The 24,303-nt window shown below is 40.2% G+C and overlaps 1 protein-coding gene and 1 long non-coding RNA gene across 9 annotated transcripts in view; one reads left to right on the plus strand and one right to left on the minus strand.

Moving 5' to 3' along the window:
• Positions 1 to 4,059, plus strand: part of LOC148041763 (uncharacterized) — a 342,622-nt gene extending 338,563 nt beyond the window's left edge. For all 4 annotated transcript variants that reach the window (XM_087682239.1, XM_087682236.1, XM_087682246.1 and 1 more), the window contains 2 exons: positions 3,609 to 3,732; positions 3,914 to 4,059. In XM_087682239.1, coding sequence (XP_087538365.1) covers positions 3,609 to 3,732; positions 3,914 to 3,997 — 208 coding nt within the window. In that variant the 3' untranslated portion in view covers positions 3,998 to 4,059. The remainder of the gene's footprint in view (positions 1 to 3,608; positions 3,733 to 3,913) is intronic.
• The window catches only part of LOC148041764 (uncharacterized), an 83,159-nt gene extending 78,979 nt beyond the window's left edge, over positions 1 to 4,180 (minus strand). For all 5 annotated transcript variants that reach the window (XR_015691455.1, XR_015691454.1, XR_015691457.1 and 2 more), the window contains exons 1-2: positions 4,048 to 4,180; positions 3,583 to 3,917 (exon numbers count right to left, since the gene is read on the minus strand). This is a non-coding gene — a long non-coding RNA (uncharacterized LOC148041764). The remainder of the gene's footprint in view (positions 1 to 3,582; positions 3,918 to 4,047) is intronic.
• Positions 4,181 to 24,303: the final 20,123 nt, after the last annotated feature.

Here is a 24,303-nt window from a genome sequence, read left to right on the forward strand (position 1 = left end):
ATACTTTCGATTTTTGATTTATGGGGGATATACCTAAACCTTATGTGAGTAATCATCAATGAAAGTAACGAAATACTTCATGCCACCTAACGACTTGCAAGCCGTAGGTCCACAAACATAAAAATAAACAAGAGCTAGAGGCTCACCCATGCGTGTAATGTCAAACTTCTTATGCGAACTACATGTTTACCTACCATTAAAACAATGATTACAAGAATCAAAACATTTATAGTCAAGGGGCGGAAAATACTACAAACGGGTAAGCATTTTCCTTTCCTTTAATGATATGTGCCCAAGGCGACGATCCCAAAGCGATACATGTGGTACTATAGCCACTGCCAAAATATGATTGATAGTCCAAATATAAGTAAGAGATAAAGAGTGCCAAACTTGGCACCTCGTGCCAGGACAAGATTCCCACAAGTAATCGTCCATGATGAATCATCAAAAGATACAAAGCAGCCTATATCATCCAACTGTCCAACAAAGAGTACCCTTTTGGTCAAAGCCGGAATATGGCGTACACCATGCAAGGTAAAGATGGTGCCTGAAGCAAACTGCAACTGTACATCTCCAATACCAACAATATCTAATGTCAGGTCATCACCCAAAACAACATTAAATGTGGCAAGGTCATTGTGCATCAATGAATCAGTTGTGCTATGAGAAATCACTGAAAATACAGTCATTTGTAACTAATTTCGAGGATACATAAGTAATCTAAAGAAATACCAAGAGGGACACCAAGCTTTGGGACGAAGTGTCATATGTGGTGCAAGAGTACTCTAGCTTGGATTATGTGTGGATTTTTCTTGCTGAATTTATGATTATGCTAAATTAAGTATGGCCCTTTGGATTCTCGAAGATTGGTTTCAGTGAATGTTGTATACTACTATAGTAAATTGCCATGATAATGTAATGTGCCATGAATACGGCGGATCCATATCGACCACTCTTTGGTAAAGTAAAAGGGAATTAAGCTACCACAATGTGATGAGTTTTCATCCTTGGATAGGCACCTGTATACACATGTTCTCCGCCTATCTAAGGCGATCCATTTTCAAATAAACACAATGCCAATGCATAAGGAATGCAACAAGTATGCAAAGTGTTATGCTCAAACAGAATGTTATGCAAACTGTAGTGATGCCACCTCGGCAATATCCTCATAGAGGAATTATCCACTTTTTCCCATGCCCTTTTACAAGTATGATCATTAAGGCACATATAGATAATGATGCAAATACATATCAACTGAAGTAAAGGGAACCAAAATCATGTAAACACGAGGAGAAGAAGCTGCCCATTCTCACCTAACACCATCAAATGGTGGAAGGGAAAGCTCCAAAGTGAAATGATACATCAAAGTGTTGCAAATGAAAGTGTAATTCAAGGAGTAGACCTTGCATCAACTCAAGTAGAGAAATAGTATTATAGCCTTTCCGAGAGTAGACAACCTTGTATGAGGACCAACAAGGCTTTGGTTGGGGTTCCAACCCTTGAACAAGGTCCCAAAGATCTTGTAGATCCAAGACATGCCACATCAAATTTTACGGAGTAGTAAGGCTAGACCCATTGAAATGAGTGAGTCTTATATATAAATGCATTCTTGGAAAATGCCGATGTATGGAATGAACTAAGAGGTGTCACATGAAGGAGATGTGGTGGGAAGGCAGATGTGGGGCTCAATGCTACATGCGGTACTGTGTTGCTAGGCATGGTGGCTCCTAGCCCTTGCCCAATAGAAAGCAAAGCTACCTAATAGAGGATTGATGGCCCACTAAGTAGCATGTGTGCTTAATACGCTTGGAAATGAAACCCTTGTATGCAGGTCTCCATAAGTGCTTGGGCTTGAAGGATATGTCCCCCAACAACATTCTAAGGATTTTGTAAACCCCCCCCCCCCCCCCCTTTGCACCTCCCGATGTAGTGAAGTGTCTCACAAGTGGATGCTTAGGTAAATGTGCAGTGGAATGCATGTTTGATGTGGGTGGGATGGGTCGGAATCGAATGTACAACAGTGCAGAAAAAGCAATATTTCTTGAATCGAGAGGTGTCACTTGAACTTTTTCTTCTTGAGCCATCTCTTTTTACGTTCAAATATTGGTATGGATTAAGGTTATCATGAATACTTGCACCCATGTCCCCCACATCAGCCAAAATAAACAAAGGACTGGATGAATTTAGAAACTCATTTATCTTTCATTGAATTTGATAAATTCTGAAAGACTCGATATGGTATGTCTCCTATGTTGGTGTGTCCTCCTAGGACTCCAGATCAATGTCATACTCAGGTTGTTGTGCCCCTTTCCCCAGTGTATATATGGTCATCATGATGATATGCTGAAGGGATAGTAGTAGTGTGGGGTAATGTGGCATAAGGGCTTAATCAGCTTCACCTTCTCCATTTGCATCCTTAGAATCTCTGAAAACCCACCATGAGAAAGTAGATGATTGGATTTTAGTGGGATCCCTTCACTGTGAGGACCTTGCATTTTGGACATCTAGTACCAATTCCCTAAAGCCTGCATGGAAAAGGGTGTTGCTGCCAAAGAGATAGGCTCCAAGGGGGATCACTTTGATGAGTGTGGCTTAGACATTATTGCCTTGTACTCTTGCTTCTCTTCAGTGCCAAGCTTTTAGATCAAGGCTTAGGTATCTATGTGTGTACCTAGCTCCTATACCATGTGAAGAAATGCTCAAGCAGAGAGAAATACAAAGTGTTCAACTACCGACTCAAGATGAAGAGAACTCAAAAGATGACCAAATGATTGTATGTTGTATGAGGAATATGCTATAGAGGGGCATCAAACCTTCCATATTTCTAGCGTTGGGGATGAGGTGTGTCAGAGACGTTGGGACAGCTCAGAGAGTCTGACATACTTGAGAGACCAATCCCAAAATGCAGCAATGGTAGTCCACCAATGTCTAAAGATGATGTGGATGATCATGACAATGATGACATTAGCACTCTAGATGGTTCCAAAAGCCAGGTGGCAGTTGGCAGTCTGCTGGTGCAGAAAACACAGTGCTGATGAAGGCAGCAGCTAGCTGGAACCTCCATGGCAGCAAAACCCAGATGGTGGGTGTCTGCAGGTCATGGACAGTAGGGAAGCATACTACAGGTGGAAGCCTATGAAAGATTGAAGCTTGGTGCCCAAACCATGAAGAAGGGCTCTCAAAATGTCCGATAGACTTCGCATTCTAGTCAAAGCCAATTTGCTTGGGGAGACCAACTTGAAAAGTGAACTCCTCTCTCTACAATTTACAATCAACATACTTGTGGCCATGAAAGCAGATAACTTGAGTGAAAGATGTGCCTTATGTTGTCATAGCTCAAAACAATAGCAGGCTTCAATTATACTGTTTCTAAGGCTTATTAGAGTGTTAATAAAACTTATTTACCTGCTGCATTGAGATCCATCATCACCTTTCTTAACGGAAACATGTTTCCAGGGGCAACTAGAATTTTTCAACAGTTTACGTCAAAAAATGTAGTCTCTATTCATGTTAAAATACGATGCCACTCTGTTAATGGCATTCAAAGAGAGTCTATGTATGTTCAGGAAATGCATGACTCACACAATGAGTTGCTGTGGATCCTCTAGGGCATTAGAACTTGCGTTGCAACACCAAAAGCATGTAGATACAGTCCTCTGGAAGCGAGACGAATATCTTCTTGGTGTCAACCAGAAAGAAACGAAGGAGTCTTTCTTGAATTTGAAAGACCAAGTAAGTCTCCTCTTCGAAGTTCTCCACAATCGAGAGGAAATCATCTCTTGCATGTTGATTTGATTTCTTTCGTGTATTTCTTGCTCTCTGACCTGCCAGTACTTTACCATGTTGAAAATAACGTCCATTTCATTCAAGTTGGAATGGACTTCACTTTCTAGCGACACACGACTTCTTTCAGGTACCTATTGACGTTGACAAGATCAAAGAAGCCATAGCTGAGGACAAAGCCAATGAGAGAACTCGAAGGGGAAGCAAGGATTAGAAAATGAAACGCATACTAATTGTTAAAGAGACATGGTTAACCAGATTCACCATCAGCTATCTTGTCTCCAGAGGCCGTTGGCTGGTTCCGATCACTGTTCCTGTCATCATGCTCATTCAAGCGTCTTATTTGCACAAATATTTATTTGACCTCAAATTTAAAAATCCCCCTAACAGTTATCGTGATTTGATTAATTCGATTGTAAAATGGCCCAAGGGCTAGCACCTCAAAGGCAAAGATCACCCACACACAAAAAGAAAGCCGAAAGGTTCCGCGTTCTTAAAAAAGATCTTGCAATTTCTTGGAGTATCAAAGACTCATCCCCTTACCCTTGTACAATTTGCACACACGACTTGTTCCATGCACACTCGAGGCATCCAAATAACACTATTTATTCAATCGTTGGTAATGTTTGGTTATGCATTAGCGGTGCCTAGCCTCCCATCAACACCTCCTTGCTCTTAGCTTGCAACATTTCAAAATAGGAGCCATAAGGAGTTAGTGATATCTATACTACACTACTTTAGTTTAGTTGTGGCTTCAGTAGGTCTCGAACCACCACAGCTTCTCTCGAACCCCCAAGCCAATTGTGGCTATTTTAATTTGAAATAGTTTGTGGCAGCATGCGTGGTGACTAGCAGGTAGCAAGTGTGGCAGCTAGGACAGCCAACATGGCAAACATCAAGCAGTGGAACTGGATAGCAGGGGTGGGGCATCGGTGACATAGGTAGCGGAGCAGGGCGCGGGATGCGGATACGACCAGATGTAGTAAGCTATTAGGACGCGACACGAAACGCAGCAACAAGCGATAGGATCGATGGATGGAGAGAGAGAGAGAGAGAGTCTCTCTCTCTCACGCAGTAGGCACACGAGGCGAGAAGTGCAGCAAGCGAATAGGATCGATGGATGGAGAGAGAGAGAGAGAGAGAGAGAAGGAGCTGTAACGATCTTTATTGGTAATCTCTGTCTCTCACCTAGTAGGCACACAGGTTGCTATCGCAGACATTATGAAAGGAGTGAGAGGAGTGGGTGCAGCCGAATGAGAAGAGCGATGAAGTTGCAGAGCCCTTCTGGTCCATTGACTTGCTAAAGAAACCCAAATATTTACAACCCTTTCCATTGAAGTACAATGAGAAAAAGTATCCCTTCTACAAAGCTTTTCCAGCATTGCATTCGAAGGGTAATTTTTTTAAAAGTATATTTTATTATAAATATAATTATTCATCTTATTATTTATGCGAGTCTCCCAAGTCCCAAGCCATGTCCCTCTCTAGACTCTCAGAGATTGATCACATGACCAATTAACAATGACCATCACATGGGCCACACCTCTCAATTTATCCTCGAAATTTGAACTAGGAACTTGGCAGTTGAAACCCTACCCTAAGCGGCAAGCCCTATCTTTTTGAAAGTGACACGAGTGTTTAGAGACACTATTGAAATTGCTTTGCTACCACCATTACTTACCCTCGTGTTCTCTTGGGAGTGGAGACCTCGACCATGACCACTTCAAGTACAGTGTGCAGACTCAATTGGGTCTTGACTCCTCCCCATTTCCTTTACCTAGCATCCTCATGATGAGTCATGAATCAAAGCTAATGGTTGCCTGTTGTAGCATAGCAATGACCTGGCAGTGATTCACAGCTACACACAAAACAATCACGGCGCCACATTGAGATTGTGGGAGTTGAGTTGGGAGTTGTTGACTTTGGGCCAGTGGATTGTGGGAGGCTAAAGTTTGCCACATCGCATTGAGAAGATGCAGGAATCAAGTTTCGGCACCCACAAGAACAATGTTGTGTGGGTGTAACGTCAAGCAATATTGCCATTATCAACGTGACCATTGTCGACCAACAAACTCCAACCACCTTAGACTTGAAAGTTGCACTTCCAAGTTTCGTTGTCCACGAATCCAATGACAACTCACAAGTCTCTAGCCACCAATGTCCACGATTGACGAAGCACTGCCTAGTGTGGCATCACTCATGCCATTGCCAGCCAGTAAGGTCAGCTGCGAGACTCAAGCCATCATCACACATCTAAGTCCCAAGACTCTGAACTTTTGAAGTAGATGTACCAACAGCGACCAAGCAGCGAGTCATCTTTTATCATGGATGATTAGTGATCAATCATCCAAATTCCACTAGCAACCACAGTCCACTTCCAACTTCCAAGTTCCACTCTTTCAAAATCCATAATATTACAAGTTAGCTAATTGTTTCTAATGTAGTAAACCTTAAGGCTTATGGTTATAACTTATAAGGTTTAAATTAGAACTTAGGGATTAACCTACCTTATTAAAGCATCTTAAGGCCATAACTTATAAACTTAAGGATATTACTATGACCATGGCAATTTGGTGAATGAACAAACTATATTTGTAATGAGGTATCTATGTGTGCATAAGAAGTTTGATGGAACGTATCAAACCATCTTAAGGCCATAGCCTATGAACTTAAAGATATTATTGTGACCACGACAATTAGTAAACAAACAAACCACATTTCTAATGAAGTATTTATATATATATTATGTACGCATAAGAAGTTTGATGGATTTGAGTCATTGACTCTATCTCTAACATTTGCGAGAAAGAAGTGGGTGACTCAAGGGGATTCCACTCTTGTTTGTGACTCCTCGAGTGCACCTCTATCTACGTCCAATACACCTAGTGCATCTATTTAAGCAAATGTGAGTTTGGATCTTAATATACCTATGGAAGATGTAAATGAAATTGTGGATTCTTTTGATGACGATATAAGAAGCTTTGATGAGGTTTGAGAGCAATATGTTGCTCATGTTGATGCTACCCTAGACTATAAGGGTAGTGTACCTCAAAAGGTTAAAGGACAACGCTCTTAAAAAGAGCATTGGAAAACATTTTACCCATGGAGTTATGCATTGCATGATGCTAATGGTAAGGAAATGATATTTTGTAGCTATTGCATGCAATTTTGAATGAGTAATGCTTTTGCTAGAGCTGGGAGCACAGTACTACAAGCACCATCATTACAAACACATGAGAAGTTTAAAGACCATGGGAAGGCTACATTTTTATGGGTTGAAAAAGAAAGGAAGTCTATGAAGCCTATGAACTTGCATCTTGAAAAGATGGACTATGCTATAATAAACAAAAAGGTTTCTCATATGAAAGTTCTTTTGAAAGTTTTGTATTTCATTACCATTAGGGATAAGCCTTTGTGTGACTTTCAAAAGGATATAGAGGAATTGGCATTTCTTGAAATCCCAAATGTTCCTATTGATCATAACTATGCACATAGTGACGGGTTAGGCATGAAGATCGAGACAGCAGGTGTTGGTTGCGCACGGAGAGACAGAGAGAGTGAGAGAGAGCAATCACAGAGAGAGAGAGAGAGAGAGAGAGAGAGAGAGAGAGAGCAATCACAGAGAGATGAGCACGTTTGTAGGTACAGTGACGAGTGTGTACATTTAGGTTTTTAGATAGATATATACGTGTGTAAGTACAAGTACTAAGGATGTGTTCACACCCAAGCACATTTAAAGGCACGAGGCCTTTATTCCCAACAACCTCCCACCTAAAGGCAATGTGCCTTAAGAGGAGAAAAGAATCAGCTAAGTCTAGGTATGTACAAAGCTAAAATACATATATCTATCCAACTTCTATCATCTGTCAGCAATGAGTAAACCGCTCTGTAGGAAGACCCTTCGTGAGAAGATCTATAAGATTATCATCTGTATGCACTTTGACAAGTTTAATGTTGTTGTCAAGTACATCTCTAATGAAGTGGTACTTCACATGTATGTGCTTTAACTTTCTATGAAAGACAGGATTCCATGCTAGCATGATAGCACTCTAACATCACAATGGAGAACAGGTAACTCTGTGATGTCAAGCTCTCCCACCAAACGTGAAAGCCATAAAGCCTCCTTGCATGCCTCAGTTAACAGCCACATACTCTGCCCCTGTAGTAGATAGTGCAACACACTTTTGTAGCCTAGAGATTCAAGAGATTGCTCCTCCTGTGAAAGTAAACATATACCTAGAAGTGGACTTTCAGCAATCCGCATGACCAGCATAGTTTGCATGCGTAAAGCCAACAACAGATGCATTCTTGCATGTAGTAGCCACATACTCTGTCTCTGCAATAGACAGTGCAACACACTTTTGTAGCCTAGAGATCTAACAGCAGACTGCTCATGTGAAAGTAAACACATATCCAGAAGTGGACTTTCTGTAATCCGCATGACCAGCATAGTCTCCATCCGTAAAGCCAACAATAGATGCCTTCTACTTTCCAAAGCAGATGCACAACTCCTTTATGTCTTTGAGGTATCTCATAATACCTTTCACTACATCCCAATGCTTCTTGCAAGGGGACTTTTGTAGCCTAGAGATCTAACAGACTGCTCATGTGAAAGTAAACACATATCCAGAAGTGGACTTTCTGTAATCCGCATGACCAGCATAGTCTCCATTCGTAAAGCCAACAATAGATGCCTTCTACTTTCCAAAGCAGATACACAACTCCTTTATGTCTTTGAGGTATCTCATAATACCTTTCACTACATCCCAATGCTTCTTGAGGGGTTGCCATGTATTTGCTAACCACTCCCACTACAAAGGCAATGTCAAGACATGTAGAAACCATAGCATACATCAAACTACCAGCAACTGAATTATATGGTATCTTGGCCCTTTCAACCTTCTCATCATTAGATGTAGGGCTGTTCTTTGCACTAAGTTTTACATATGGAGGCAATGGAACCCCAATTGTTTTCCCCCCTCCATATTGAAACGCTACAAAAACTTAGAGATATACTCTTGCTGAGATAGACAGATTAATCCTTTTGATCTATCTTTAAGTATTTGCATGCCAAGAATGTGATTTGCATCACCAAGATCCTTCATGTCAAAGCTATCATGAAGACTTTGCTTTAGTGAATCCAAGGCATGAGTATCCTTGCCAGCAACAATCAGCATGTCATCAACATCCAAAACCAAGATAATCAAGCTGCCATTTGCTGCCTTCTTGGTGTACAAGCAGTGATCCACTTGACTTCTATGAAAGCCTTGAGATTGCATGAATGTATCAAACTTATGATATTATTCTCTTTGTGCTCGTTCAGCCCATACAAACTCCTTTTGAGTTTACTTACCATCTTCTCTTTTGCTTGTTTAACAAACCCTTCAGGCTGCTGTATATATATGTCCTCATGCAGATCACCATGTAAGAATGCAGTCTTTACATCCATTTATATGAGCTCCATATCTTCAATTGCAACCAAGCCTAAAATGGTTCTCAAAGTAGTCATCTTGACTACAGGAGATAAAATCTTATCAAAGTTAATTACATGCTCCTACTTGTATCCCTTTGCAGCCAATCTTGCTTTATACTTTGGTGAGGAACAAGAAGTGACATTCATCTTGTTAACCCATTTGCATGGCAGTGTTTTCTGCTCTTAAGGAAACTGCACCAAATTCCAAGTGTCATTTTTCTATTTTCATCTCTGACAACATGGCTTTATACCGTTTCTTGATGTCTTGTCTGCCCATTGCTTCCTTGAAGCAAGACAATTCACCACAGTCGGTCAACATGACATAATCAACCACATTGTTTGTACCAAGAACAAATCTATTAGGTTTTCTAGTAGCCCTAGACGATCTCCTAATCCAATGCTCATTGTTTACTGATTGTTCCTGCACATGTAGTGGCTCATTATCATGGGCAATAGCTAGTTGATCATTTCTAGCATCATTTTTTACATTTATAGGTTTATTTATAGCAGGTATTTCCTGTTGTACAGTGAGCACATTTTGCTGTCCAAAATGTATTTCTTCCCAGAATACAATCCTACGGACTTCCTCAGTCTTTCGGGTTGTTTATGCATGTGATTTTCCTGGAAGATAACTTCATTGTTATGTGCTACTTTCCTTTTCTTGGGATCCCACAATTTATACTCCATTTCACCCTCGTCACCATATCCTAGGAAAATGCATTTACAGGACTTTGGCTCAAGTTTGTTGTGTTTTTCTTTACGAATGCGCACAAAAGCCTCTCAGCCAAACACTTTTAAATGAACATATGAAGGTGGCTTACCCGACTACGCTTCTTGGGAAACTTCCCCTTCCCTCCCCCCCCCCCCCAAAAGACTTATTTGGTGATTGATTAATTAAGTGAATGGTTGTCATAATAGCCTCTACCCAAAAACCATGGAGTAATGCAGCATGAAACAGCATTGTACGGACCTTATCATGTATGGTCCGATTCATACGCTCTACAACTCCATTTCGGGGTGGATTATGAGGGGTAATGAGCTCCCGCTTTATCCCTTTGCTGTCACAAAATGCCTAAAAGGCCTTGGATACATATTCCCCACCATTGTCAGAGCGAAGACACTTAAGTATCTTATCTATCTGATTTTTAACCAATGCCAAGAATTTTTTAAACTTGTCAAACACTTCATCCTATTCATAAATAGGATGAACCCATACCTTTCGTGTAGCATCATTGACAAAGGTGATAAAATATTTCTTTCCCCCTAAAGATAATCTTCGCATTTGACATATATCTGAATGTACTAACTCTAGAGGAGAAGATTTCAAAGAAATAGACTTTTTATGAGACGTTTATGCATGTTTACCATAAATACAATGATCACAATGCTCGAAATCAGCATAACAAAGATAAGGCAAGTAATCCAAAGGAGAAAGCACTTTCATTGATGTTTGACTCATATGTCCCAACCGGCCATGCCACAAAGAAACACTTGGTTGCTCGGTCACAACAACAACATGGTCACGCGCACTAGATACATGAAGTGGATATAAAGTATCACTCTTGCACCCTTTAGCAATCACTCTAGATTCCTAACAGATCTTCCATTTTCCATCACCAAAGGTGGTATGAAAACCATCATCATCTAGTTGCCCTGTGCTAATCAAGCTCTTCTTGAGCTGAGGTACATGCCGTACATGTTGAAGTGTGAAGACAAAGCCATATTGAAACTGCAACTACACACTGCCAATACCTACAATGTCACATGTATAATTGTCCCCAAGATGGACAACACCATGTCGATCCCCTGTATAGTTAGAGAACCACTCACGATGAGGGGTGACATGAAAGGAAGCACCTGAATCAAGAATCCAAGTATGCATGTCATCATCTGTATCTGTAAGTAAAGCATGTGCACCAAAGTGTGAAGCGACAAAGAGTACGTCACTTCCACTATCACTGTCATGAGTGACTACATTCACCTCTTTAATTTTGGCACTACTCTTCTTAGGCTGACTGTCTTTCTTCTCTTCCTTGCTATCATCTGTCTTATTGCCCTTTTCTTTCTCTTTCTTCCATTTGTAGCAGTCACGTTTAAAGTGACCCATCTTGCTACAATGATGATATTCAACATCTTTGCCACGTGATTTACTGTGTCCCTTGCTATCATATTTGCTCTTTTATTGTGATCTGCCCCTAGTATGCAAAGCACTGGAAGACTTATTGGATGCATTGTTCTAACGATTCATTTCTTCCATGAGTAGAGCACTCTCTACATCAGCATACAAAAGGATCACATTAGATTTGCTCATAGTAGTCCTAAATGTATCCCAACTCTCTGGTAGAGTGCAAAGCAAGAAAGTAGCCTTAAATTCCTCATCAATCATGAACTTCAAGGCAATCACCTAGCTCAAAATAGAGTTAAACTCACTCAAGTGAGTAGACATTGTTGTACCCTCTTTCATACGTAAATCCATAAGCTTTTTCAGCCGATACACTTTGCTTGCAACACTCTTCTATGCATACAATTCTTCCAATCTAGTCCAAATAGCATATGCATAATCCAAACCTTCAATGTTAAACAACAAGGCATCAGAAATCAATAGCTTGATGGTTGAGCGTGCAAGCTCATTTAATTCATCCCAATCTTCATGTTCCATGTCCACGAGCTTTGCCCCTTTGGTTTCAATCGGCCTTGCCTGCTTCTTTTGCAACAGGATATTGTAGCATTATTTTTGCCAAACTGCAAAGTTATGTGCTCCTTCAAGCTTCTTTATGTGCATGAGATTACTGTTGCCATTGCTGCCAACCATGATTTTCAGTCAAAATGTGACAAAAAAATTAGCAAATGTAGGTCCAAACTGTCACCCAAGTGACCAAGGTACAAACAAGTACCAACCAGCAATAAATGACCATATAGAAACACAAATTTTAGATCTGTAATTAAATTTTCAGAAGTACCAAACCATGTACTACAGCATTCCACAACTAATCACAATTGTTCTCAGGACATATGCATCACATGACATAAGAAATCCCAAAATTTTAGCTGCAATTTATGTTATGCATGTACCCACGGGCATAAAATTTGACACGAATGGTCAAAAGCCCCAAAATTTTTGTGCTCAAAGCATCGACCACACATCTACATTTTCTCTGTCATGCATAGAACATGTCAATTTTGCCAAAATAGAGCAATTTCAACAAAGTCCCCAAATGTTACCAAGTGTTGATGTCCAAATTGCGTGGAATTCAACCTACACGTATATAAAATGACCAAATGCTGCACAGATTTTGCCTAAACTGTAAAAGCCCCAAATTGCATGGGGTCCAATGTGCATCAATGCCAAAAAATTGGGTAAATTTTAGCCCAATTTGTGCATGTACATGAAAAGCCCTAAATATCGGGAAAAAAATGTTACAAAATTCCTGCAATTTTGAGACAAATGACCTTGCTCTGTATCACAATCCCCAATTCCGAGAAAAGCCCCAAATTTTGGCGTCAAAATATACACAAATTTGAATTCTATGCTTATACACGTGAATCCCCGACAAGTCAAGGGAAAATTCAAGAAGAATTTTAAAGAAAAAAATGAATTTGTGACCCCGTTGACCTGCCTACGATGTGACTGGAGCCGTGCCAGTTGCCCATCACACTTGCATTACCTAGAAAAACCCTCGTCAACTATCGTAATAACTGGAGTTTGTGACCCCATTGACCTGCCTACAACGTGACTGGAGCTTGCGATCGCGTTGCAGAAAAGGTGCCGCCTGATGCCACGCCTACAACTCCTGCTAGTGTACGTAGGTCCAACACGTAGGGGCATCACCTACCAGTCACCCACTGTCGGAAGCTGCCGCTAGTCAGTTCGTTGACCTGTCACACACTTGAAAGCTATCGCATGGTTCATGCCTACTTGCCAGGTCAGGAAATGACATGTCGTTTGTTTGGAGATGATGTTTTTAACTTATGCCTGCACCTTGGAACTGTCGACTAACAAAAAAATGTGACCTATTGACTTGCACAAACTCCAGGAAGTACGAACGCCTCAACCACAGCTCTGATACCACTTTGTAGTGATGAGTCAGGCATGAAGATCGAGACAGCAGGTGTTCGTTGCGCGTGGATTGACAGAGAGAGTGAGAGAGAGCAATTGCAAAGAGAGCACGTTTGTAGGTACAATGACGAGTGTGTACCTTTAGGTTTTTAGATAGATATATATGTGTGTAAGTACAAGTGCTAAGGGTGTGTTCACACCCGAGCACATTTAAAGGCATGAGGCCTTTATTCCCAACAATGCATCCTACCTTTCATACACATCTTCTTTACTTTTCTTGGAGGCATGTTATGCATATTTTTATGAGATGGTTAGATGTGAAATTATTGAGAGTCCCTTCTTCTCCTTGATGGTAGATGAAAGTTTGGATATCTCCAATGACCATCATATGATTGAGTGTTTAACATATTTGACAAAGAATGGTGATGTATGTAATTGTTTCATAAGATTGCTCCATACAAGCAATGGAACTACAACTGCTTTATATGATGCACTTTAAGGGTTCTTATGCACTTACAGTTTATCGCAATCAAAATTATTGGGCTTTACTACTGATGGATGTTGTGTTATGATGGGCAATGAGAATGGATTGGTTGCACATTTTGCTAGAGATGTGCCTCATTTGGTTTGGGTGTGTTGCATTGCACATAGAGATGCTTTGGTAGTAAAAGATGCATCGTATCCATTTCCTATTTTTGATATTGTGGAGAAGGCAATAAAGAAGGCTTACAAATGGGTAAATTGCTCCTATAAGAGACATGAAGAGGTAAAGGATCTTGCTTCAAAGTTTCATCTTTCAGCACACAAGGTTCTAAGAATTCATGACATTCCTTGGTTGTCACGTGGGCAAGTGACAAAGAGAATGGTAACTTTGATGCCCGTTCTCTTATATATTTGGATGCGAGAGAAAGGCAACTTATATGTATCCTTTACCTCTTTCAATGTTCAATTTTTTCTTTATTTGTTGGTAGATATGTTTCATCATCTAAATGTATTGAATAAGAAATTCCAGGTTGATCATGTGGATATCACCACAATAGGTTGCTTGTGACCACTATGGATCTTCTGCAAGCTTGTTTTCTTATAGATGAGTTTGGTAGAGATGATGAGCATGTCACTCAATTTTTTGGACTAGTGAAAGATGGTTGCATGGTGTTTCAAAATGGTGCAGGAGGTTTGGATAAGCATGCTTTGCATATTGATGTGCTAGGAAATACAAATACAACTAAGGATCTTTTCACATGGGATGCTTGTTTTGATGTAGGAAGGCAATTTGTTTGTAGAGTTATAACTTCATTGCATGATCAATTTCATGACTCAGAGCTTTTTGAGGCTACCAAAATATTTAGTCCTAGAGACTATCCAGAGGATGTATGTGGTATTTTCATCATGGGTGCTATATGGATTAGGCCATTGTTGAAAAATTTTGGTGATGTAGTGAATGCAAACATGTGTAAATTGCAATATGAAGAGTTCATGGCAAAATTGAAGAGAGCATGTCTTGGAAAGAGTATGCATATGGCATGGTAGTTTTGTGCACTTGATATTGAACGGGATCATTCCTTTGGTGAGATGATGAAGAAACTCTAGCGTGCTTACTTGGTCATTGTTGCAAGCACTGTCAATTGTGAAAGGGGATTCTCCAAGATGAATCACATTAAGTCCAATGACAGTAATCGATTGAGCTTAAAGAATGTTAACAAGCTCATGTTTCTTTCTTATAGTGGCACACTGGACCCAAGAGAGGTAGATTGGAATGCAATCTACTCTACTTGGGATAACTTGAAGCCTCATCAAGATGTTGATATCCATACCACAAGTTAGATAGTTGTGCTCTCATTGTGCTATCGCTTGTATGGACTATTCTAATTTCTTTTCTTTGTTAACTTGCGATTTAAAAGTTGTCATTTTAGCATACAATTCAAATAAAAAGATACTAGCATTGTTGTTGAAGCTTGTAAGAATAGGGAGGTTTATGTCTCACATATTTCTTTGAAGTTTGAACTTGATTGTCAAAGGCACTTTGAATAAATAGCTCATATAGGCTGGAGACTAAATCAACCATTCTTAACAAGTCCTACACCTAGGTCTGCCTCTCTCTTTCACATCAATAATCACTAAGATTTTAAGTATAAATCTATGCCAAAAATATTATAATAGAGTTTATCAAATCCAATACATATAGTTAACATTGAAAGTAAAAGTTTTCTCACACACATGAATTAGAAGTCTATGGTTGTTAAGTGGATTTTATTAAAAAGCTTACTTTCATGAAGTTTAGATCTTGAAAAGTAATATCTATTGTACACATCATTCGAAGTCCATACTTTAAAAAGTGACCTTCAAGTTGAAGGGCAAGATTGTAAATAGACCTTCCATGAAAATATAGACTAGCCCTTCAAAAATGAACATTGGCCATGCATGATCGGAGAGAGAGAGAGAGAGAGAGAGAGAGAGAGAGAGAGAGAGAGAGAGAGAGAGAGAGAGAGAGAGAGAGAGAGAGAGAGAGAGAGAGAGAGAGAGAGAGAGAGAGAGAGAGAGAGAGAATGTGTATATGCGTATGTGAACAAAAAGAGAAGAAAGTGACCCTAAACATTCAATTCAATTAAGGTGACCCTCTTAGAAAAGTCAATTCAATTATTACAAGAGGGGGAGAGAGAGAGAGAGAGAGAGAGAGAGAGAGAGAGAGAGAGAGAGAGAGAGGAAAGAGAAAGGAGAGAGGGTAGAGAAGATAGGGGACCAGGAGAGAGAGAGAGAGAGAGAGAGAGAGAGGAGAAAAGCAATGAGGATAGAGACAATGCAAATATCTAAATCTTGCAAGTTCCAACCCCTAATTTTTAAAAATCCAAAATACTACATTGCCAATTGAGAGAGAGAGAGATGATGATGATGATGATGATGTGCATATGTATTTCTCACATTTAGGTCTCTCTTTTACACATACACAAATATAGTTAGAATCCACACTTCACACCTATATCTTCCCCAAATGTGCCTAACATGGCACACATATGTCATTGAAGTCAAACCACATCGCCTATTTATTTATACATGCAGGCGCAAATTAACAAGTCTATGAATATGTAGGTGCCAAATGAGAGAACGCGAGAGAGAGAGAGAGAGAGAGAGAGAGAGAGAGAGAGAGAGAGAGAGAGAGAGAGAGAGAGAGAGAGAGAGAGAGAGAGAGAGAATTGGTGTACATTTTTATGTTTTACATTTAGGTCTTTCTTTCATACATACACATCCTTAGAATCTACACTTTTTACACCTATATTTTTCCTAATCATGAAAATTGAAAAAACCGATATACACCTATAATAACCTAGCATATGTACTTAAAATCACATACACACATCCTTAGAATCCACACTTTTACATGTTTATCTTCCCTAATCATAAAAAATAAAAAACTAATATACACACACCTATAATAACCTAGCATATGTACTTAAAATCAAATAACCTAGCTCATGTAATTAAAATCAAATCACAATGCCTATTCACCTATACATGTATATGCCCACAAGCAAGCCTATATGAATATGTAGGGACCAAGAGAAGCTTTTATGAAGTCACTTTGTAGCATTCGATACTACTTTTCCCATTTCCCTCCATACAAATCCCCCACCTCTATACAAATAGTGCCCAAGGTCTAATGTGCCTCTATGACCATCAAGGGAAAACTTAGTTTTACATAGAATCTCAAAAAGCCTCTCTCTCTCTCTCTCTCTCTCTCTCTCTCTCTCTCTCTCTCTCTCTCTCTCTCTCTCTCTCTCTCTCATCCAACAAACACGTAGGTAGCTATCATAGATGGAGCAAGAGGAGCAAGAGTTGCATAAGAAGAGCAAGCAAAGTTGTGTGAAGCTAGGTGGCTTAGGCGGAGCAAGACGGCCATGCAATATGCATGGACATGCAAGTCACACACACACACACACACACACACACACACTGTGTGTGTGTGTGAACAAAAAGAGCAAAATATGGCCTTTTCTAGAAATTTTAGCTCAATTAAAGTTGCCCTTTCTATAAAAGTCAATTGAATTCAAACAAGACAAAGAGACAAGAAAAAGAGAGACGAAAAAGAAAAGGGGAGAGGAGAAAAGAAGAGGAAAGAGAACGAGAGAATGAGAGAGAGCGAGAGAGAGAGAGAATGTGTATGTGTGTGTTAATAGAAAGAGCAAAAAGTTGCCTTTTTCAAAAATTATATCCAATTAAAGTGGCCATTTTTAGAAAAGTCCTAATTTGAATAGGAGAGAGAACAAAAGAAGAGGAAGAAAAGAGAAAAGAATAGGAAAGAGAATGAGAGGAGACACACACACACACACACACACACACACACAGTTAGAATCCATACTTTACTTCCATAGGTTTCCTAAATGAAGAGCTAAAGAAACCCATACATACCTATGATGACCTAGCACAAGCATGTCATTATAGTCAAACTACAACACCTATTCACCTATACATGCATGCATAAACAAGCAAGTCTTTATGAATATGTAGGTGCTAATTTGTGTGTGTGTGTTTTTTTTTTTTACTTCACATATGCACACGCTTAGAATTACATGTTTATACCTATATCTTCCCTAAACATAGAATAGAAAAAAACCTATATGCACTTGTAATAACATGACACGTGTAATTAAAATCAAATCATGATGCCTATTCACCTATACATGTTCATGCATGCATGCAAGATATGTAGGGACCAAGAGATACTTCTATGAAGAATATTTGTTCCTCCACACACAAGTTTGCTATGTCTAGACAAATATTGCCCCTAGGAACTAAATGTGCCCTCAAGGAAAAACTTGGTTTCATATAGAATTTAGGAAAATTCACACATACATCTCTCTCTCTCTCTCTCTCTCTCTCTCTCTCTCTCTCTCTCTCTCTCTCTCTCTCTCTCTCTCTCTCTCTCTCTCTCTCTCTCTCTCTCTCTCTCTCTCTCTCTCTCTCTCTCTCTCAATGATATTTATATTAATTATGAAAAAGTACAAGATAATAGGATTACAAAGTGCAGGGTGGCTCTAAGCCATCATGTATAAACCAAATACAACCAGTAAAGAAAAAGACGAGAGTGTAAAAGGCATCTTGAAACTAGGCAGACACATGACCAAGAGGTTTGATGAGATTTTGTCACATAAGCAATGAAGGAGTAATAATAATACCAAGGTTTGTTGCCACCACACAGCCTAATTATAAGACTTTCTTGCAAGTCTCTGTGGTGGTGGCTGCAAGATACTCTATCTCAATAATAGATAAGGCCATCCATTTTCACATCTTGGATATCCAAGAAATAACACCTCTAGCAAAAGTGAAGGTATATCCAAAGGAAAACTTCCTACTATCTGCATGTTCTAGATAGTTGGAGTCACTGTAACCCACCACTATAGTATCCTGGCCACCATTCAAATGCTCATAATTGCATTGCCTTTCAGGTAACACATGATATCCTTCACAACCTCCCAATGTTGCCAACCAAGTGTAGCCATATATAGCATGCTACAACTCCCATTGCTAATGCTACATTAGGGTGAGTGGCTATCATGACATACACCAAATTGCCCAATGCATATGCATAAGGAATCTTGGCTATCTCAATCTTTTTCTCATTCAATTGGGAACAATTGGCTTGACTAACCTTCACATGGAAAGGTAAAGGACATCCAATAGGCTTAACATAATGTATATGGAATCGTTGGAGTACCTTCTGTATGTACGACAATTGTGATAGGTAAAGGAGTCCCTTAGAGTGATCGTCCATGATACACATGCCAAGAATATTGAGGCTTATCCCATATCCTTCATCTCAAAGCTCTTCTTGAGCTTGGAGTATTCATATCATCTAGCTCATCATCACGAGCTTTTCCAACAATCAATATATTATAGACAAAGTACCAAGATAATAAGGTCGATATCACGAGTCTTCTTCATATAAAGACATGGATCCATATCACTGTGAGTGTATCCATGTGAATACATGAAAGTATCGAATTGTATGCTTAAGTCTATAAAGGCTCTTTCTCAATTTGCACATTAGGTGTTCCCTTCGGCCGCTGCATTTAGATATCCTCGTGCAAGTTCCCATGTAGAAAAAGTTGTTTTCACATCCATCTAATAAAGGCCCAAATCTAACTGTGCAACCAGGGCCAAAACCAATCGTAGAGTAGTCATCTTAACTACAGAAAAAAAGACTTTGTCAAAGTCAATACTATGCTGATGTTTCAAAATCCAAGCAACCAATCTAACCTTATATGCTGGCTTGGGGCGTCTAGGGGTACTCTTTAACTTGTATATGCACTTGCATGGCAATGCACATTTTCCACTGGGAAAAGGAATCAAATCCCATGTATGGTTTTTCTACTATAAATCAAACTCAAACTATATGTCCCTCTTCTAAGAGTGACTATCACCTCTACACATGGCCTCCTTATAAGCAATAGGCTCACCATAATTTGTTTCCATAACATAGTCCATGGAGGGCGCAAATAGATTAGGCTGATATCTATCTCTAGTAGACCATCTCAAAATAGGCTATGGAGCATGTACATCTTGTCTAACATCATGGTCATGGGCCATTGGAGCATCAACTATACAGTAACAAGAGGCTTCTCTTGAAAGATCACCTTGTGTATCCCAATGCAACGTATAGCCAACAGAAGGCACAAGAGCCTGCCTCCAATTTGGTAGAGTTGGAAGTTGCCGCTATCATATGCTCCAAGAAGAAGGAACCAATTGTCCAGAAAGAGAATAATTCCCCTGTCAAGATGGTGAAGTTCAACCTGCCACCAACAGAGGGACAGAGCAGTACAGGACAAAACAGTGCAGTATACAGAGCATTGCAGTGCCACAGAGAGTCACAGAGACAGTCCTAGAAATAAGATCAGAGGTCCAGGAGATAGACAATACAGAAGCACCTCCAGAAACAAAGGAAGTGTTGATGCTACAATTACTAGAAGAAAAAGGAATGATGAAAATGAGTGTAGCCCTATTCTCCAGCAGGCTGTAAAAACTCGTGGATCCTATCAAAGAATATAACTTGGTAAAAGACCTAGACACTTTTAAACCTAACTTAACATTTCGACAATTGCTGATGCTGTCTCCTAGTTGCCGAAAGAAATTCAAAAGCATCTTGACAAGAAGATGTGGACTAAGGATTGCTCCTTCAATAGTGACCAAGAGCAATAAGGCCCCGGAGCCTATAAAGGAAGTAGATGTAGCTAACGCCTTCCTAGATCCTAGAACCCCAAAGATTAGTGTATGGATCGAAAGATGCTTTATTTTAGATGCATTGATTGATGGAGGCTCATCAGTAAACATAATGATAGATGTGACAATGAAGGACTTAGGGTTGCAATGAATTCAACCTACATAGTGGCTTATCAAATTGACAGACCAAAGCAGAATTAAACCGTTGGGCATCCTCCCATACGTAAAAACAACCCTTGCATGAATAGACTATTGGTTGACATATTTGGTAGTCAAATCAAATTCTTATGGAACCTCATATCCTCTACTGTTGGGAAGACCTTCGCTTTTTGAAGTGAGAGCCAGGACGGACTAGTTCAAAGGAACCCTAACCCTAGATAGAGGACCCAACAAAGTGGTGTTGAAATTGTATGGATCGCAAAAAGGTAATGGATCCACATCCATCGAAGTCATAATTGACTCCTCCAATAAAGTAATAGATGGTACATCAAGAGATGAAGAGAATATTAAACAGATCTTTCCCAAGAAAACAGAGGCACAATCCCTAACAGTGGGCACTATAAGCCAACTACCAAAGGAAGCCAAGTCTTTGTCCATGGGTGAATACCTCCTGCCTCAACTAGAATTAACTTTTGAAATCACCTCTAACAGTGATATAGAAGCATGGATGTACTGTTCTCCCTATTACATGGCAATCGCAGAGTCAAAAGCAAAGTCAGAAGCTGAGACAGAGCCAGAGACAGAAGTAGAAGCAGATTGCAGATGCAGAGGTAGAAGATATGTTCTTCTCCTATAGAGCCTCTACAGAAGTAGAGACAAAGCCTCCAAAGGAAAAGGATGGACATGATGAGGAAGAAAACAAAGTAGATTATGAAAGTGCAGATGAAGAAGTTTCTTTGATAGCAGAAAATCTTGTTGATGTCCCTACAGAGACCTCAGAGGCTGAAAATATCAGGGTATCGGAAGTGTTGGATAGAATGACCATGGTTCCATTTGGGTTGATCGATGGACCACAAAGCATGCAGAATCTACATAAGCCATGGATCAAGGGCATAAAAATTAAGTTCACCAGTGGCTCTTGTCGCCCTAACCATTCATTTTGGAGAAAAGATGATGATGATGCCCCGTGTCAACAAAAGCCAGAACCATCAAAGCCACGGATTCTAGAAGGTCCGTGCTATGTGACATTCCTAAACACATCTTCTAAAGATGAATCCCTAAGTCCAGAAGAAATCACCACTCACATAAAAGAAAATAAAGCTCTGATACCCTTTTAGCAATCTAAATAAAGCTCTGATACCCTTCTAGCGATCTAAATAGACAAATAAGTCATTTGTTCAAAAGGAGGACACTGGTTCTAGTGGAACATCAGACGAGGACACTACTCCCTTGAAAGAGTCAAACCTCTATCTAGAAGCAATTCTTGGGACATTTATCCGTGAAGTGGAAGGTGAAAGACAAGTAAGGTTCTTGGATACGGATGGTACTGAACGTCACCTGAGAGTGGGTCTCAATCTTCCAGAAGAAGAACTAGTGGTCCTGCGAGATCTACTAAAGAAGAACTTAGACGTGTTTTCTTGGTCATACAAAGACCTAAAGGGGATTGATCCCACAGTATGCCAACATCACATTGACCTAGATCCTGATGCCAAACCTGTAAGGCAAAGGCAAAGGCGTATGAATCCTAATTATTCTACTCTGGTGAAGGCTTAATTATTGAAACTTCTTGAAGCCGAGTTCATTTATCCCATGGCTAACAGTGAATGGGTTTCGCCCATTGTGGTTGTACCCAAGAAGAACTGGAAACTTCAAATATGTGTGGACTTTCGAAAGTTGAACTCAAAGATGAAGCATGATCATTTCCCTATCCCTTTTACAAACCAATTGTTGGACATAGTGGCATGCCATGAGCTCTATTCCCTCTTGGATGGATTCAGCAGATATAACTAAGTCCAAATTGTAGAAGAGGACCAATCCAAAACAACCTTCACCACAGAATGGGGGACCTATGCCTATAGAGTGATGCCATTTGGGCTTTGTAATGCTTCTACCACCTTCCAACGAGTAATGATGGGTGCCTTCCAGAATCATCTTCATGATTTCATTGAGGTGTATCTTGATGACTTTTGTGTTTATAGTTTAATTCAACACTGGGGACACCTAGAGCAATGTTTGACAGATGCAGAGAGTATAGAATCTCTCTCAACCCCAACAAATATGTCTTTGGCATCTCATCGAGAGTTCTTTTGGGCCATATTGTCTCTACACAGGGGATTGCAACAAACTCGGCGAAGATTGAGAAGATTGCCGCCTTGGCAGCACCAACAAACCTCAAGCAATTGAGAGGATTTCTTGGCCATATGTGCTACTACATAAGTTTTATTACACATTTTGCAACCAAGGCCGCCCCTCTACACAAGCTCCTAAGGAAAGATGTGGAATTCCTTTGGATTGATGACTGTGAAGAAGCCTTTAATACCCTAAAACAGTGCCTTATCCAAGCACCTATCTTATAGCCTTCTGATTGGATGAAGGAGTTTTATGTGCACATAGATGCATTAGTTGAGGGGTTAGGTGCTATCCTATGTCAAAAGGGCCCCTCTAAATTAGATCAACCGATATATTATGCAAGCCGAAAGGTCACTGATAGGGAATGAAACTACACAGTGACAGAGCTTGAGTGCTTGGTAATGGTGTTTGCACTAGAGAAGTTTCGACACTATCTATTATCAATGCGTTTCAAGTTCTACATGGACATGAAGCCCTGTCCTTCTTGATGAACAAAGAAAATGTTAAAGGACGACTGATGAGATGGTTGCTCCTATTCCAAGAGTTTGATTTTGAAGTGGTCACTAAGCCTGGCCGTTCCCATGTCCTAGCCGATCATCTATCACGGATCCCTCAAACTACAAGAGAGGAACAGGATGATCCAGACCTTCCTGATGCTTCCTTGTTTCTAGTTGAAACAGTTACTCCCTGTTATGCAGACATAGCCAACCTCCTGGCAACTCAATAGTATCCTCCTGTCATCTCAAGCCGTGAGAATAAGAAGCTTCTATTAGAATCAATCCCCTACACTTTGCTAGGCGGTGCAATGTTCAAGAGAGGCAAATATAAAGTATTGCGAAGATGTGTTGTAGGGGATGAAGTCAGCATAGTATTGAAAGCATGCCATGACGAACCATGTGGTGGACACTTCGCACGAGAAGCAATAGCCAGGAAGGCTTTGTTGGAGGGATACTGGTGGCCGACCCTCCATAAGGATGCACATGACGGGGAAAACCCACCAAAACAAGTGCCATGCCACTGCAGCCTATTCTTCCCCTAAAACCGTTCGAGAAGTGGGAGATTGATTTTGTGGGTCCCATTGATCCCCCACCAGATGAAAGCAGAACATATACATCCTGGTATGTACGGATTATGTCACAAAGTGGTGTGAAACTAAAGCTCTGAAGCGAGACGATGGTAATAGTGTAGCTCTATTCATGTACGAGAATATTATTACCCATTTTGGCAGTCCCCTTGAGTTGGTAAATGACAGAGGTACTCATTTCCTTAACAAAATCATGGAGGAGCTAACAAAGCTGTATAAGATCTGCCATCGCAATTCCACTCCTTACTACCCCAGAGCCAACAGCCAAGTTGAAGTCACCAATCACATCCTTTGCTTGATCCTGACAAGAATGATTGCCACACATCGTCGCGACTGGGATGATCGACCTACAGAGGCCCTCTTGGCATACAAAACCTCCCATACGGCAGCTACATGATAGATCCC

Source organism: Lygodium microphyllum, chromosome 1, assembly GCF_053477565.2.
Source record: "Lygodium microphyllum isolate KBCC chromosome 1, Lygodium_microphyllum_v1.1.10, whole genome shotgun sequence".
NCBI classification, from domain to species: Eukaryota; Viridiplantae; Streptophyta; class Polypodiopsida; order Schizaeales; family Lygodiaceae; genus Lygodium; species Lygodium microphyllum.